Genomic DNA, 13,983 nt, shown 5'->3' on the forward strand with positions numbered 1-13,983 from the left:
TGTAAAATGAGAGTCAAACAGGAAATGAGGAGCAGATGTATTATCACAAAAGTAAAGTATGGAAGACCTCTGATTGCTCCATGAGGCTACAGGAAAAATGTGCGCATTTGACTTTGATTACAGCCTAATCAAAGTGAATTGTGATGGCGAGACTGGGACTCAGACATAAATAGCACAGAAGCTGGCCACAATGTCCCACGTCTCCTAGGAAACGAGCCCAGACATGTGGGAAGTTATTCTGACGTTTGACAGCATATCCAAGAGAAGAGCTTGGAGGCCATGAGTGGCATCATTGAGATCATTTAAATGAGATCTAAGATCTCTTACAAGAGAGACCAGTTTCGATAAAACAAATAAAATTGCAAACACAGCCACAGAAATGTGACTCAATTAAATAAGCTAATAAAATAGGAACTAAAAACGAGCAAATTTCAGTTCTGATAGTTTTAAATTAGGCTGTGTGACTGCGTGGTTTGTCGTGATACTGACGTTAGTTGCACATTCACATAAGAAAAATGTAAAAATTGAATCGACAAATAAAATTGCTAATTCAAGTTTTGCGTTTTGGGAATCCACCAAAAACGCACCTATAGACTGTCTAAAAGACTTGGAGTTCATTGCAAAAGATGAGTGGTTAGTTAACTGCTGTACTGACAGGAGATAAAATACCTCAGAGGGGATTAACTAAATTTTGACATGACTCTGTTAAAATATAAATACATTTATACGATTTAACTGCTGGCACATCATGGTGGATACCGTAAAGTTGTGACAAAAAAAAAAAAGTCCCCGCCTGTCCGGCACACCCCGCAATAAGAAAGAAGCGCACAAGCTTGTCATGACGTAGCAGACTGGATTAGCTGCGTTCACGTTGATTTGGAGTCTTGCAGGAGCTAGTCGCCACCCTGCAAACGGAAAAGCCAGTAGGAGAAATTTGGTAAACGAGCTATTCAGTTTGATCTATATGTTGGGGGAAAAAACAGTCACTTTTGTGATTGTGGAGTACTTTAGCGAAATCAAGACGTTGCTATTGTTGCACTTCTCAAGTAGCTAGCCTTACTAGCTACTTGTAAGGCTAATAAGGCTTACAAATGTCCCAACGTTTGGGACATTTGTTCAAGATTGTCCAACCTTTAAAGTTGTTAAGCAAGTGCTAAGCATTTGTACAGTTGACATGTTGTGGTAGTCCACCTAAAGGACAATGCAAAATGTGTTTAAAATATGGATTTGATCTAAGATATGCAAAGTAGAGCATTTTATATTCGATTCAGGTAAGTACTTGAACATGGCATTTTGTCGCGCCGGCTCATGTCTGCCCCTGTTGGGTGTAGGTTATATTTCAACAACACTTGTTTTAAATGGTGAGCACAGATTGAATTATGCTTTAATTCTGCCAGCTAATATGTTGCAAAAGCCCCTGGTAGTTGTATATTATTTAGACTATTGCTTATGTACATAATTTCTTCTTCTGGCTTAAACTTTGTTGTTGTTGTTTTTTCCCCTCCAAGCTAAATGTCTTCACCAACCCCATTAGACGATGACGATGAGTTGGAAGAAGTGGAGTTTGTATCGGTGGGTCACGTTTACGTTACGTTTCACGTTTTTATTAGCTTTTGAGAGTGCTGCAGTTTTGAAATGATAACACAATTAATTTATTGAAGTTGCCATTTGTCTGTCGTCTAGCATTATTTGAAAGCTTTGTTAAGCCATTATTGCACTGTTATCAGAAAATCACGTCAGTTCTACATTCTTTCATTTATGATTGTAGGGTTTTATTTAATTAATCTCATGAATTAATCTTTATTTTAATGCTACTTAGTCAAATGATTTATATTAAATGTAATAAAGCACAAAAGGCTCCAGCATAGATCTCTTGTGTAGTTGTGTTTTTCTGTGATGATAAGCTATGTTCTTCCTTCAGGAGGGCCCTTTTAGACCAGTACTGGAATGCATTGACCTGCTGAGTGACAGTGAGGATGAAGGGTCCTCGTCACTGGCTGGCATGGTGGGTGACAAAATAGGTAAGTGATAATACAAACTTCTAAAAGTGTGATCTTTTTTTTAAAAAAATTCCTAGGTTGAAGACAAAATCAACAGACACAAAGCTCGTGTAACGTCCACACTTGACAGACTGGCACTTAAGGTGGCCCAGGAGAAAAAAGAGAGGGCGGATAAATGTAAAGCATTTAAGGTGAGACCTTAAAGAACAAAGTTCAATGTTTTTTCTGCCTAATAATCACACGCCATACTGTATTTTAAACAGAAAATATAAAGATTTACGCAGTAAATGTAAAGATTTACAGTATGAATTCCTTTGCATTGCAAATATGATTCCTTGTAGTGTAATATTACTACTTGGAATCTTTAAATTCATATCCACCCCAAGTCATAACTCTTCATTAAATTCTTTAATAGCTGTAGGTCTTTTGGGGGTGTGTTTCTAACTTTCTGTTTCATATCTGGAGTTTTAAATCTCTGTCCAGCTGTTTTTACACAGTCAGATTGGATGAATCTGTAAACACCACTTTCCTGTTTTTTCCGCTTTTGATCTAAACCATTTCATTGCAGCCACCAGCGTATTTCCTGTTGGGGGTAGCATGTTCAGGATTCTGTGCAGTGTTACTTTTCTGTTACACATTGCTTTTTCATGTAATCTTAAAAAGTTTAGATTTTTGATGCGTGTATGATTATTGCCAAGTCACACCATATCATGTTGCTTAGTTATAGAGAGTCAAAGGTATAACGGAAACCAAATGTTCCCAATAACCTCTTTCTGCCTTTCTTGAGGATTTATCTTGAAATAAAAATAAAAAAAAAAACATTTGGATAATGCTTGAAATAACAATAATGATATTTTTACTACAATTGTTTTTTCCTGTTTATCAAAGAACAGAATTAAAATAAGTATCCATTATAATTTCTCACCTGTTTTTTTTTTTTTTTGGATACAACAAAGACAGTGAAAACAGTGTCCTCCAGTGGCCAAAGCGTAGAATAAACAATTCCAATCAACTATAAATTAGCAATGCTGCACAGTCAGTACTTGTCTTTCTTGGTTTTCACAACTTTGTGCTTGTTGTCATACCTTTGTTGCTTTTCCTTTTTTTTCTTTTAGGAAAAACAAATCTTACAAAAAGCTCATGGGCAGCAAGAGTTGGCTGGTTCATCAGCAAATGGTGTAAGCATGGAAGCAAAGCGCTGTGTGGACATGTGGTTAAGGATGCCAGGTAAATCTATATTCCAAACAAATCTGGAACTGTTTGGAATATAAATCGCTTTACTCTATTGATCTCTGTGCGTTGTTAAATATAAATAATCATTATGCTTTTTGTGTCTATTCAGGCCCTAAGCCTGGAGTGATCAGTGCCGGTTCAGGAAGAAGACGCACTCATGCCGCTTTCCCTAGAAGCAGTTCAACTGGTCACACTTGCCCAGTAATTAACTGCGGTCGTGTTTACGAGAACATTTCCCTCCTCGATGGCCACTTGAAGCGGTAATGTCGCCGCTCTGTTCACTGCAGGACTATTTTGTGTAGTTTTTGCCGCGTACATAAGGGGGTCATTTTGTGCAAATGTTTTGCAGGTTTGATCACTCTCCATGTGACCCAACAATTCACCTCAGGGGAAGTCCATCCGAGCTCTTCGCCTGCGTTGCCTGCTGTCTGCTCTTTCAGACCAAGGAAGAATGGAAAAAACACGTTGAATCCAAGGTTGGTGTGTTTTCAGTGAAGTCGCTGATGGCTGATATTCTGCTGACAAATTTAAAATGTATTTGCTTTTCATTATTAGATCTCCTCGTCCAGCACTGACAATCACAGCTTGGATCAAACTTATCAGCGGGTCGTTTGCTTTGCCTGTCCCGCCTGTTTCCTCCTCTTTAACTTACGAGACGAGTGTCTTCAGCACATGTCAGACAAAAACCACTTCACTGAGTCTCTCGTTATGACCGGTGAGGCTTATTGATTTAATTAACAACTGATTTGGCAGCACGATGTTCTTATTGTTACATTTGTGTTGGACTTTGTATACATACTTTCTTTAAACTTAAAATTTGATGATCAAGTTTTCGTTGAACTTCTTTCACTTTCTTGTTAAAGAAAGGAAAGGAACAGCGCAGCCGGTTCCGGTCCCACATCACGTGAAGGACCGTCTCATCGCTTTGTGTAAGGATGTGGCATTCAAGGTCCGCTGCTCCTTATGTCACCAAGTGCTGATCTCCCATCAGACAGCTCAAGCTCACTTCAAGTAGGTTTTGTCGCGACTTTATTAATTCCACATATGCAATTCCTTGCGAAGGTATCCCTTGAATTTTCTTTAGCCGTTTTTTCCAAACAAATAAATAATAATGGTGCAAGAAATACAAAACATAAACAAATAAAAATTAAACTATTAAACAAAGTTGGCATTTATAGACTCAACAAGTTCTCTCTTTCCAATGGCTCATGTTGCTTTGTGGCTTCAGACAGACTTGGGAGAGATGAGGACAAAAATGGCTCCGTACATTTTAAATGTTGATGGTCTTTCAAGCAATTCCCAATAAAATACAACATAGTTTGTGGCTATAATGCATCAACTCAGAACGTTTTGAAGCAGTCTGGCTATCTTTGCAAGGCACTGTTTGCACTGATGTTTTCAGTATTTATTTATTTAGCCGTTACTCTTCATGTTTCTCTTCTAGTGTGCACTGCAGGCAAGGCTGCGCTGTGGCCAAGTCCGACAAAACCATAGTGGACATTATGAAACAGCTCCAAGTCCGAGGCCAGTGCATTCCGTGCTCTGAAATCTTTCTCAACCAGGCTGAAATTGAAAGACATGAAGAGTCGAAGCTACACAAAGTCGAGGTCAATCAAACAATGGCGAAAGCGCTCCTTCAGTACAGTCGCTTTGTTGAAATGCAACAAACTCAAAGAAAAGCAGAGAACCATCAGAAAAGAATATCGTCCGGCCTTGAGTTTGAGTTTCAGAAACGAAACAAGGAATGGAGTGACCGCCATGGATTTCCAGCCAAACGACAAAGATTGAGCCCAGGCGTGAACGACGGCAGCAGCAGCAGGATCTTGGTGGCGGCTTGGTTTTGTGAATGCGGCCTGCAGTTTTCTGAGGAGGCCAACGCTAGTAAGCATCTCCTGGCTGCAAACCAGATTTTCCACCAGTGTGGCGTTTGTGGCAAACACATGGGGGAGTCTTCAATTGCTCGCCTACATATGAGCCGTTTCCACGGCGGAGCCCACCTCTCCAACTTCCTGTTCTTCTGCTGCAAGTGCAAAGTGGAAATGCCCCGGCACGAAGATATCTTGCTGCACGTCTCCGAAGTCCACAGAGGACACACCTACCTCACAGAGAAAGAGGTTCCCTTTGACCTCGTCTCAAACCTCGAGGCCAAACCTTCCACTAGCGTCGAAGTCTCATTGCCCTCGCCTTCTGCTTCCAAATTGCGGCAGGACGCGGTGGAGACGCCGTCTTCGACAGCGGGACACACTTGGATGTGCAGGATGTGCGAAGACGTCTTTGAGTCAGAAGCGGCCGTCTTCAAACACTGCAGCGATATGAGCAGTCACAGCTTCCAGAGATTCATCTGTGGACACTGTCCACAGAAGTTCTTCAAAGAATCCACCGTGCGGCGACACTGCATGAATGAGCACGGCGGGCAGATAAAAAGTTCCCTCTTCTGTGGCCTGTGCGACAGCATGCAGTTTGACACCGAGGACGAGTTTGTGGGTCACTACAGGAATCTTCACAGTAAGGACTACTACTGCATGGACGAGCCTGAAGTTGTTCAGCCTCCTGCTGCTGAGGAAACCCGTCAGAATGTATGTCCTTGTATGGATGGAGAAGGATTCATAGAGAAAAAGAAAGCCACTTACACCCAGTGCATGAGAAACCTCGCGACAGAAGGAAGATGTCTGTACATATGCGTGCCCTGCTTCGTGTCTGTTCCCTCTTATGCACAGATGAAGAGTCATATCCACACAAAACATGCGGCCCTGAACCTGGGCAAAACCTTTGACGTAGTGTGCCAAGAGTGCCAGGAGAGCTTCAGCAGTGTACCAATGTTTCATAAACATTATCATGCTATGCACTGTACACTGGAGCCATGCCTTAGCTCCCGGGAGTGCATGAGGGATTCAAAACCGGACCCCAAAACTGTAAAAATAATCAATGCTGTGGAGATCAATTCAGGAAGTGACGGTAAATCGGTTCGTTTCCCGTTTGTTCACATTTTTTGTACCGCATTTCAATCTTGGTTTGTGCTTTGTACAGAGATTGAAGACGAAACACTGGTGAAGATTTTAGGCACCAATAAAGTCAATGATGAACCAGAAGCTCATGAAGGTAAACAAGCTACTGGCCATTACAGTTACTGTAAGAAAAACTATTTTTACTACCAAAAATATGTGCCAGACATATGTAAAGTCTGTTTTCATTTTCCTCAGCCAGGCCAGTCTGATTTTGTTTGGATGCTGCAAAATGCCAGTTGAAATTGCAGATTGATTTATCTGCAAACTTAATGCTCTGTGTTGAAGCCCTTTTGATTTTCAGGAAGTGAAAGTAACCCTGCAATTGACTTGCTCTGTCTGTACCAAATTCCTAGTAATTGATTACAATTTTTAGAATCAATCAGTTGCTTTTTTTCTGTTTTTATTCCAGAGCAAATAGATGAAGAAATGTGCCGTGCGCTGTCTTTGAGCGCAGAGGAAGCAAGAGAGGCTGCAAGAGAGTCTGCTGGTATGTATTCATACTAAAATAGGACTAAACTTGTTAGTCTCAAGACTAACATTTCCTATTTTCTAACAGGAAATGTGATGAGTATTTTCCTATTGGAAGGATCTGTTATAACAGCTTTATAATACAGCTAGAAACTGTTTTTCTTTCAGATCCTGGGTGTGTAGACTATAACTCTCTTTGTTTCTGTTATTGATGGTGAACGTTTATGCTGCAATTACCCGAAGAGTATTTATTTGTAAATGTGTCTTCAGTATATTGACTCCATTCCAGAGCATCCATTTGCTCTGGAATAAAAACTAATCATACATATGGTGACAGTGAAAAGCAACGTCTCCCTTTTGAAAGGAAGAGTCTTCCAGCAGAACTCTGCTCAGTCGTGAGTCGGCGACCTTCTGCAGATACCAGCTGGGCGTTTGAGAAGTAAAGATGTCAATAACATTACTCTGAAATTTTCATTGTTATAACTGACTGTGTCTGTACATGAGGGTAGTCGTCTAGGACAATACTAGAAGTGTTATGCTTTAATTGAATGATAAAAGGCTGAATTAAATATGCTTATGACAGCTTAACACAAATATTTTCTGCTGCTTGAGTAGCTGCTTTAATTTGTGACAGTTATTTTTATTAAAACACTTGCATCCTTATTGTGACCATGGCAACATTTTAAACTAAACCAGGGTCAGTTTCTACATCCACTAGTTGAGTTTGTGGAGACCTGCGTTACTGGGTCAGTGGACTCCACTGTTTTGCAGTATGCTTGTTCCTGAGGGGGAAAAAAATCAAAGAATAGTCGGAGCTTTTCCACTGACCTGAATCCCGTAAAGAGCCTATTTGACTCTTCAGGGAAAGTCAGTCCTCACTGCTCTAGTATGTATTTAACTGAAAGCTCTTTCAACAGCCATTACAGAAAACCAGACTGATTTTTATGCCTGGATGTTTGTCAAGTAGTTCTTTCTGTTGTGCAATTTGTAGAAGCTATCCATGAAGCATGCTGTATGCGTTCTTTTGTCTTTTAAAAATCTTTTTCAAGTTTGATGAAGAATATTATTCTGGATACCTGCTGCTCTGTCTGTCCCTTATTAGAGTAAATGAGTTTTACTTTAACATGATGTGGTGTGGAATGATGATGTTGACATTTTTAAGTTTGTGCTACTTGGATGAAGCCATTGTTAAAAGAATATAAACTTATAAAACACCTCAAGATTTTCTCTTTTTTTATGTTTAAATCATCTTTTACTATAATATGCAAATAATGCATAGTCATTTTTTCAAAATTCTTAAGGTTTACTGCATTATTTACATGTCTTATATTTTCCATGTTGATTTAATTGTCAGCTCAGTTGGTAGCCTCTCAGTACTCTGACCATTGACACAGTCCTGCTTTGGTTACTCTAATTAACTTTCTAAATCCTGCTTCTTCATTCTCTCTGCGTTTTCCAGTGATACAAAAAATGTCCAATGAGCTTGTAAAGGACTGAAAGTAACGGAGAGGCATTTTTTTCCTCCTTGCTAGCTGAGCACAAATCAAAGTATGTCACTGTAAAAGTCTGAAGATTGGAGCTGTTCATTGCACCTAAACACCAGTTCTAGCTGTTTGTATTGCATTGCACTTTATCAGAAATGGAGCTTTTTCAGAATCAATTGATCTAAATATGTCTACATTAAAACCGATGCCATTCGATCTGATGCTAGTCATACCGAGACTATACTCAAAAGTAATCAAATGTTCAAAGTTTAAAAAGAATAAGGTGATTTTTTTCTTTCTTTCTGTAAATCCTCATTTTGTCTTTAATTTTTTTCCGTACAGATTTGGAGGAAGCTCTACAACGAAGTCTTCTGGAATTCTAAGAACTAGGAACTTCTGTGAAATCATCTGCTGTTGAAAATTTTAGTTTTCTACTCTCATTGTTGTCTGATTTAATAAATAAATGCAGTCGTCATTTTACGTTGGCATCCCTCTTCTGTTTTGGCAACACGCTGCCCCTTGTGCAGCTGGGCTGATTGCATGTTTTGGGGTTTTAGTGGGAGCTGGTTGCTGTCTGCCAAGAGTTCTCCTGTGGAGCCTCAAACACTTTGGTGTGTTGACACATGTGCTATAGTTGGCATCGGTGACACTGCAAGATTCCTCAGTTGGCCTTGTGACCACATTCTTGACTATTTCTACATCTGATGTCTTAGGTTTCCTTAAAGACGAGAAAAAGTATCTCATTTTATTTTCTGATGAGGCATAAGTAAAATTGAGTTCATTGGTTAATATGAAAAGGAAAGTATGATAATGCAATTTGGGGCACAAATTTAACCGTATCATAGAATAATATATTTATAAAATTTGAATTTGTTGTCTCTATACACTCAAATTAATGTTCAATCACACATAAGGAAAAAAAACCTGATAGTGGTTCAGGAGGTACAGCCTGTGTGTGTATGCTCGTGTTATTTGACACTGGATCTTTGCATGTAAAATTAAGCAGGTGACAGCTGTACAACATCAGAGTTTGAGTTTTTAAATGATGAAAACTTGCAAAGGCATTTACATCAATTTTTTTCCATGTTTGTTTATGTTACAGCCACAAACGAATGTGTTTTATCAGATTTTTTTATTTGATTGACAAAAACACAAACTTAATTTGGTTCTTTAGTTCTTAATTGCAGACCCACAAACACATGACTGTCTGGAGCCAGGAGACTTGTAATAAATAGGTTAGCTGCATGCCAAATTTCTCTGATTTTTATGTGTAAAAAGAATAAGAAATAATTCTGCGTCTGTCACATAACATAATGAATTTAAGACAATATAGGGAAAGGTTTTGGATAAACTACTTTTGCTGAATTATGAGTTCCTTTATCAAGGCTAAAAAATTTAAATTGGGCTGTCTTTGATTAATGTCTGTAATATCATTAAGTGTAGGCTGTCACCGTTTTCTCTTAGTTTGTCACAACAATGTGTTTTTGTTTCATTTTCCTCCTAATCATGTAAAACCTTTTTGCTGTACAAATAAAATTCCCTTGCTTTTTGCAAAGCTAACAGATACTTTAGGATTATTTGAAGAATTATCAAAATATTTTACTACAGCCATTTAAAAGTTTGTAATAAATGTTAAATACTTTGCTCCTCACTCAGTTTCATAACATCCAAGCACAATGGACACTTAAAGGCTCCCTTTACAAAACAAATGTAAAGAAACTATATCCCAAAGCAGATTGTATCTGTTGACCAAGTGACCGTTCCCTTGGCCCCTCTAGGGGTCCGCGGCCCACACATTTAGGAACCGCAGCTCTGGTCTCCTCGGGAAGCTTCTACAAGCGAGTGAAGGAAGTTGCAGCCCATGTTTGGAAATGTTCCCCCGAGGCGCCGCTTCAGTCCGAAGAATAACGATTAGCTGGAGAACAGCGAGTCCTGGACGCACATCACATTAGCGCTCCCGGACGGAAGATTTTAACAGCACAGCGGACAATCATCATCATCAATATTATCATGGCACAGGCAAAAATACACGCAAAACTGAACGAATCTGCCTGCAGCAAATTCAGCAGGACGCTGTCGATGGCAGATCGCTCCGGGCGACTCCTGGAAAGTTTGGATCAGCTGGAAATGAGGTACGGTGGAGTGAAACAGGCCAGACCATGTGCGCTACGTCAGCTCGGTCCCATGTTCCGTTTGTGCACTGTAATGTCTGACCACCTAAATCTTTATGGTGACAGTTTTACTTTATAATCACGACTCCAAATGTTAGAGAATAAGGTCTGTGTCGAGTAGGAACCCAAGAAGAGCTCTTTCACTGTAAATTGTTGTGGTTTAATTGGCTTGACAGTGGCAACAATGCGCTTGTTTGTGCCTTTTATCAGGGTGGAGGCTTTACGCGACGCCGCATCAGCCATGGAGCAGGAAAGGGAGAGCATCCTGGAAATGATTCAGTCCTTGCAGAACAGTCAAGAAATGCGTAACATCTGTCCGGGTGAGGCTTCTAATTCTCGCAACTTACATAAGGGCAAAAAGTCATCCTCAGTTTAATGCCACACAACATAAATATCCGAGGGCGGAACTGGGTTTGCGCTTTGAAACCTGGTGTTTTGCAGTTGCTTTGTTCTTTCTGTAACATTGTGATCTAATGAGGTTATTCATGCACGGGTGATCGTGACGATGAGCAAGCTATAGATGAACACGAAGCAACTAGTCCTCCACCCACAGTGACTTTAACACTAAGCCTCCACTGTTTTCACATCCAGATCATTTCGTCACCATTTAAAGATACAAGAGCAGCTCAATTAGAATTTCAGCAAGTAGTTTCGAGATTTCAGTGAATGAAAGACGAACTCAGTGATATATTTTAGAAATGTGTCTGTTAATTCTGATGATTATGGCTTACATTTGATGAAACACAAAACTCTATTCCTCAGAAATATAGAATATCACAAGATTCAGAAATGTCCATGTGCCGCACAGTATCTGCACTCAGTGCTTAAAGAGGGTGCATTTTATATGACTTACTGTATTAATGAGGTGTGACACCGAGACCATAGGAAGGCCCAGTTTGCTTCAGTAGTCCTTCATCTCAACTGCATTTTTCAGGGCTGGTGTTCCTCTTCTTCCTCTTGACAGTTCTCTATGGGATTTAGGTCATGCCAGTTTGGTGTCCAATAAAGCACGGTGATAACAGGGCCATTCAAGCAGGAACTGACACTTTTTGCAAGGAGGCTCTGCAGGTACCAAGTCCTGCTGGGAAATAAAATCATGCATGTCTGTTAAGCTTGTCGGCAGAGAGAAGCAGGGATTGCTCCACAATGTTGCCCTAGATGTCTTTGTGACTTTGGACTTGATGAAACGCAGTGAACCAACAGCAGATGACATGGCTCCCTAAATCATACTAGTGGAAACTTCACACTGGAACTTCGCCTGGATTCTGTTCCTGTTAGCTTCTTCCTTCAGACTCTGGAGACTCTCATCACAGAATAATTTAACAATTAGCTGGTTTAAGTGTACTATACAAGTACATTTGGTCAAGGTATGACAGATTCTGATATTTTCAAGGCGCTTTTGGTTTGTGAGGGGTTCAGCCATTCAATTTTGACTCCAGTGACTAAGTTATGACAAATGTCTTCATATTCTTGACTCAATTTTCTCCAATTGATTGAATTTCTGTGCATATTATCCACTTGTAAAATGAGAAAATGTCAGATTTTGTCGTCTCTATGGCCAAATACCAAGAAATATTTGGCGAAAGTAAAATTTTAAAGCATATTTAATTGTTGGTTTAGCGGTTTTAAAACGTTTTTAATGATTCCTTGTATTTTCAAGGTGAGAGAGAAGAGTTGAATTTAACTGCAAACCGTCTGATGGGCCGAACCCTGTCTGTGGAGATCTCTATTGGCACAATCAGGAACCCCCAGCAGGAGGAGGCGTTGCAGAAGGCCACGTCTATAATAGATGAAATAGTGAAAAAGTTACTGAGTGACATGGAAGGTGCTCGGCAGCAGCTGCTGGCTCTGCACGCGGCCTGCGTGACCGAAGCACCGCCTGTCCCCATCGACCAGAAGTTTCAGGCCATAGTGATCAGCTGCGCTCTGGAGGACCAGAAGAAGATCAAGAGGAGGCTGGAGACTCTGGTGAGGAACACTGAAAACGCTGAGAAGAACATCAAGATAATGGATCACCAAAAACTCGAGGACACAAAGGCCAACGGAGGTCACTAAGGCTCCCAAGCAACAGCTAAACCTCGTGTTGAATTCTGCTAACCTCACAGAAAATTGATGCAAACTTTTATGTGTTTACTTAATTTCAGGAGTTCATGATGCTGCAGCAAAGCAAATCCTTGTGGGAAAAGGACGGTGATTCAGTGCCTTGCAAATGTAGCCACACCCCCTGGACTTCCTGTTTACTGCATTACCTCATGCAGCAGTGTATTTCATTGGGAGTTTTGTGATAGATTAACACATAATATTATTTTATTTCAAACAAAACATTTGGAAAAAACGTGTCAATTTGCGTCCACTTCACAATCATGCACCACTTTGATCGGTTTGATTAAAATACATTAAAGTTATTTGTTCCTCTGAAACAGAATACTATATAATATTGAGTTTGGGAGGAATAAATACATGTGCAAGGCACTGAGTCAAACCCTAAAGACAGAAGAAATGCAGTTACCTTTATAGTACTGTTTACACTAACTGTATGCATGTTCATTAAGTCAGGAGTTGTTTACCAAATGATATTTGATAATGCAACAGTGTGAGAATAAATGAAAACTAAATTCCTACAATAAGATTCTCATTAAGATTGGATAAATTATGTGTAGAATTCAAATGCCAAAAAACAAGCATGATAAATTATGAGAATATTATTCTAAAACTGGTTTATTCCAATTGACAATCATTCAGTAGCGTATTTTTTTACTCTTAATTTTTAAACTTCACTTTTAGGCAGAGAAGGATTATGGACATGCTATGCACTACCTCCTTGTGTGAAGGCAGCAAGTCACATATATGCTGTGCATTTTAACTGATGTTTTCATAAAGCAATTTTTAATGAAAACAACTCAATAAAAACATTACAAAAACATCAGTAATCTGAATTTCTATTCTTCTATTTTAAAGTATGGGGTGAAGAAGAAGAGGGGAAAAAAACTCCACCAAGACACAAGTGAAAAAAAAAAAAACAATTTTTTTTAGTTTCAATTTTCCAACAAACACGTTCCCCAAACATAACATCTGGTGCACGTTTGAGCGCCATACCATACCCTCCAACACACAGGTACATGTCAGTTTGTTTAAATGTGTCAATTTGGTTTACGAAGGTCGATGTGAGAGAAAAGCAGAATACAAGTAAAGCAGAGATATTATTTCACCTGAGTAACAATACATATGAATAGTAATTATTAACGTTTTATTTTAAGACTTAATTTCATCTAAATGATAAAGTGCACAAAAATCATTCAGTCATGATGTTACTAATAAAGTAAACAATGTCAAACAGAAAAACAACAACAACAACAAAAACAAACGGTTTAAGGAGTATTATTTTTCTGTTGCAGGTTTACTGTAGGCAGTTTCACACAAGCGGTAAGAGATGGGATTAAAATGCTTACTAGTTGTTAATGTAAACATTGTTGAACATTCACTGATGTGAAAGAAGGCTTGCATGCATTTTATATATATTTATATAAAGTACACTTCACATGGAGCCAATGTGGAAAAAAAAAAACAAAAAAAAAACTTGGATCTTTCAGGGCACTTTCAGTACCGTGATGTGACTGTGGAA

General features: G+C 39.3%; 2 protein-coding genes and 1 long non-coding RNA gene across 4 annotated transcripts; 2 read left to right on the forward strand and 1 right to left on the reverse strand.

Moving 5' to 3' along the window:
- The first annotated feature begins 820 nt into the window (after window positions 1-820).
- Window positions 821-8,670, forward strand: znf451 (zinc finger protein 451). 2 transcript variants are annotated; one of them, XM_007546158.2, is made up of 13 exons: window positions 821-937; window positions 1,509-1,572; window positions 1,922-2,005; window positions 2,078-2,191; window positions 3,116-3,227; window positions 3,343-3,493; window positions 3,583-3,709; window positions 3,789-3,948; window positions 4,097-4,244; window positions 4,678-6,188; window positions 6,261-6,332; window positions 6,648-6,725; window positions 8,533-8,670. In XM_007546158.2, exons 2-13 carry the CDS (start codon window positions 1,513-1,515, stop codon window positions 8,571-8,573), a joined length of 2,658 nt encoding a protein of 885 aa, XP_007546220.1. In that variant the 5' UTR covers window positions 821-937; window positions 1,509-1,512; the 3' UTR covers window positions 8,574-8,670. The 2 variants fall into 2 exon arrangements, with proteins under 2 accessions (XP_007546220.1, XP_016523916.1); XM_016668430.1 differs by lacking the exon at window positions 1,509-1,572 and having other exon boundaries at window positions 822-937.
- LOC107835601 (uncharacterized) lies at window positions 7,321-12,015 on the reverse strand. The gene is made up of 2 exons (XR_001661403.1): window positions 11,837-12,015; window positions 7,321-7,909 (listed from the first exon to the last, which is right to left on the reverse strand). It is a non-coding gene; the product is annotated as an uncharacterized LOC107835601 (long non-coding RNA).
- Window positions 9,960-13,287, forward strand: bag2 (BCL2 associated athanogene 2). The gene is made up of 3 exons (XM_007546160.2): window positions 9,960-10,322; window positions 10,572-10,681; window positions 12,022-13,287. Exons 1-3 carry the CDS (start codon window positions 10,201-10,203, stop codon window positions 12,414-12,416), a joined length of 627 nt encoding a protein of 208 aa, XP_007546222.1. The 5' UTR covers window positions 9,960-10,200; the 3' UTR covers window positions 12,417-13,287.
- Window positions 13,288-13,983: the final 696 nt, after the last annotated feature.

This window comes from Poecilia formosa, unplaced genomic scaffold (assembly GCF_000485575.1).
Source record: "Poecilia formosa unplaced genomic scaffold, Poecilia_formosa-5.1.2 Scaffold15, whole genome shotgun sequence".
NCBI classification, from domain to species: Eukaryota; Metazoa; Chordata; class Actinopteri; order Cyprinodontiformes; family Poeciliidae; genus Poecilia; species Poecilia formosa.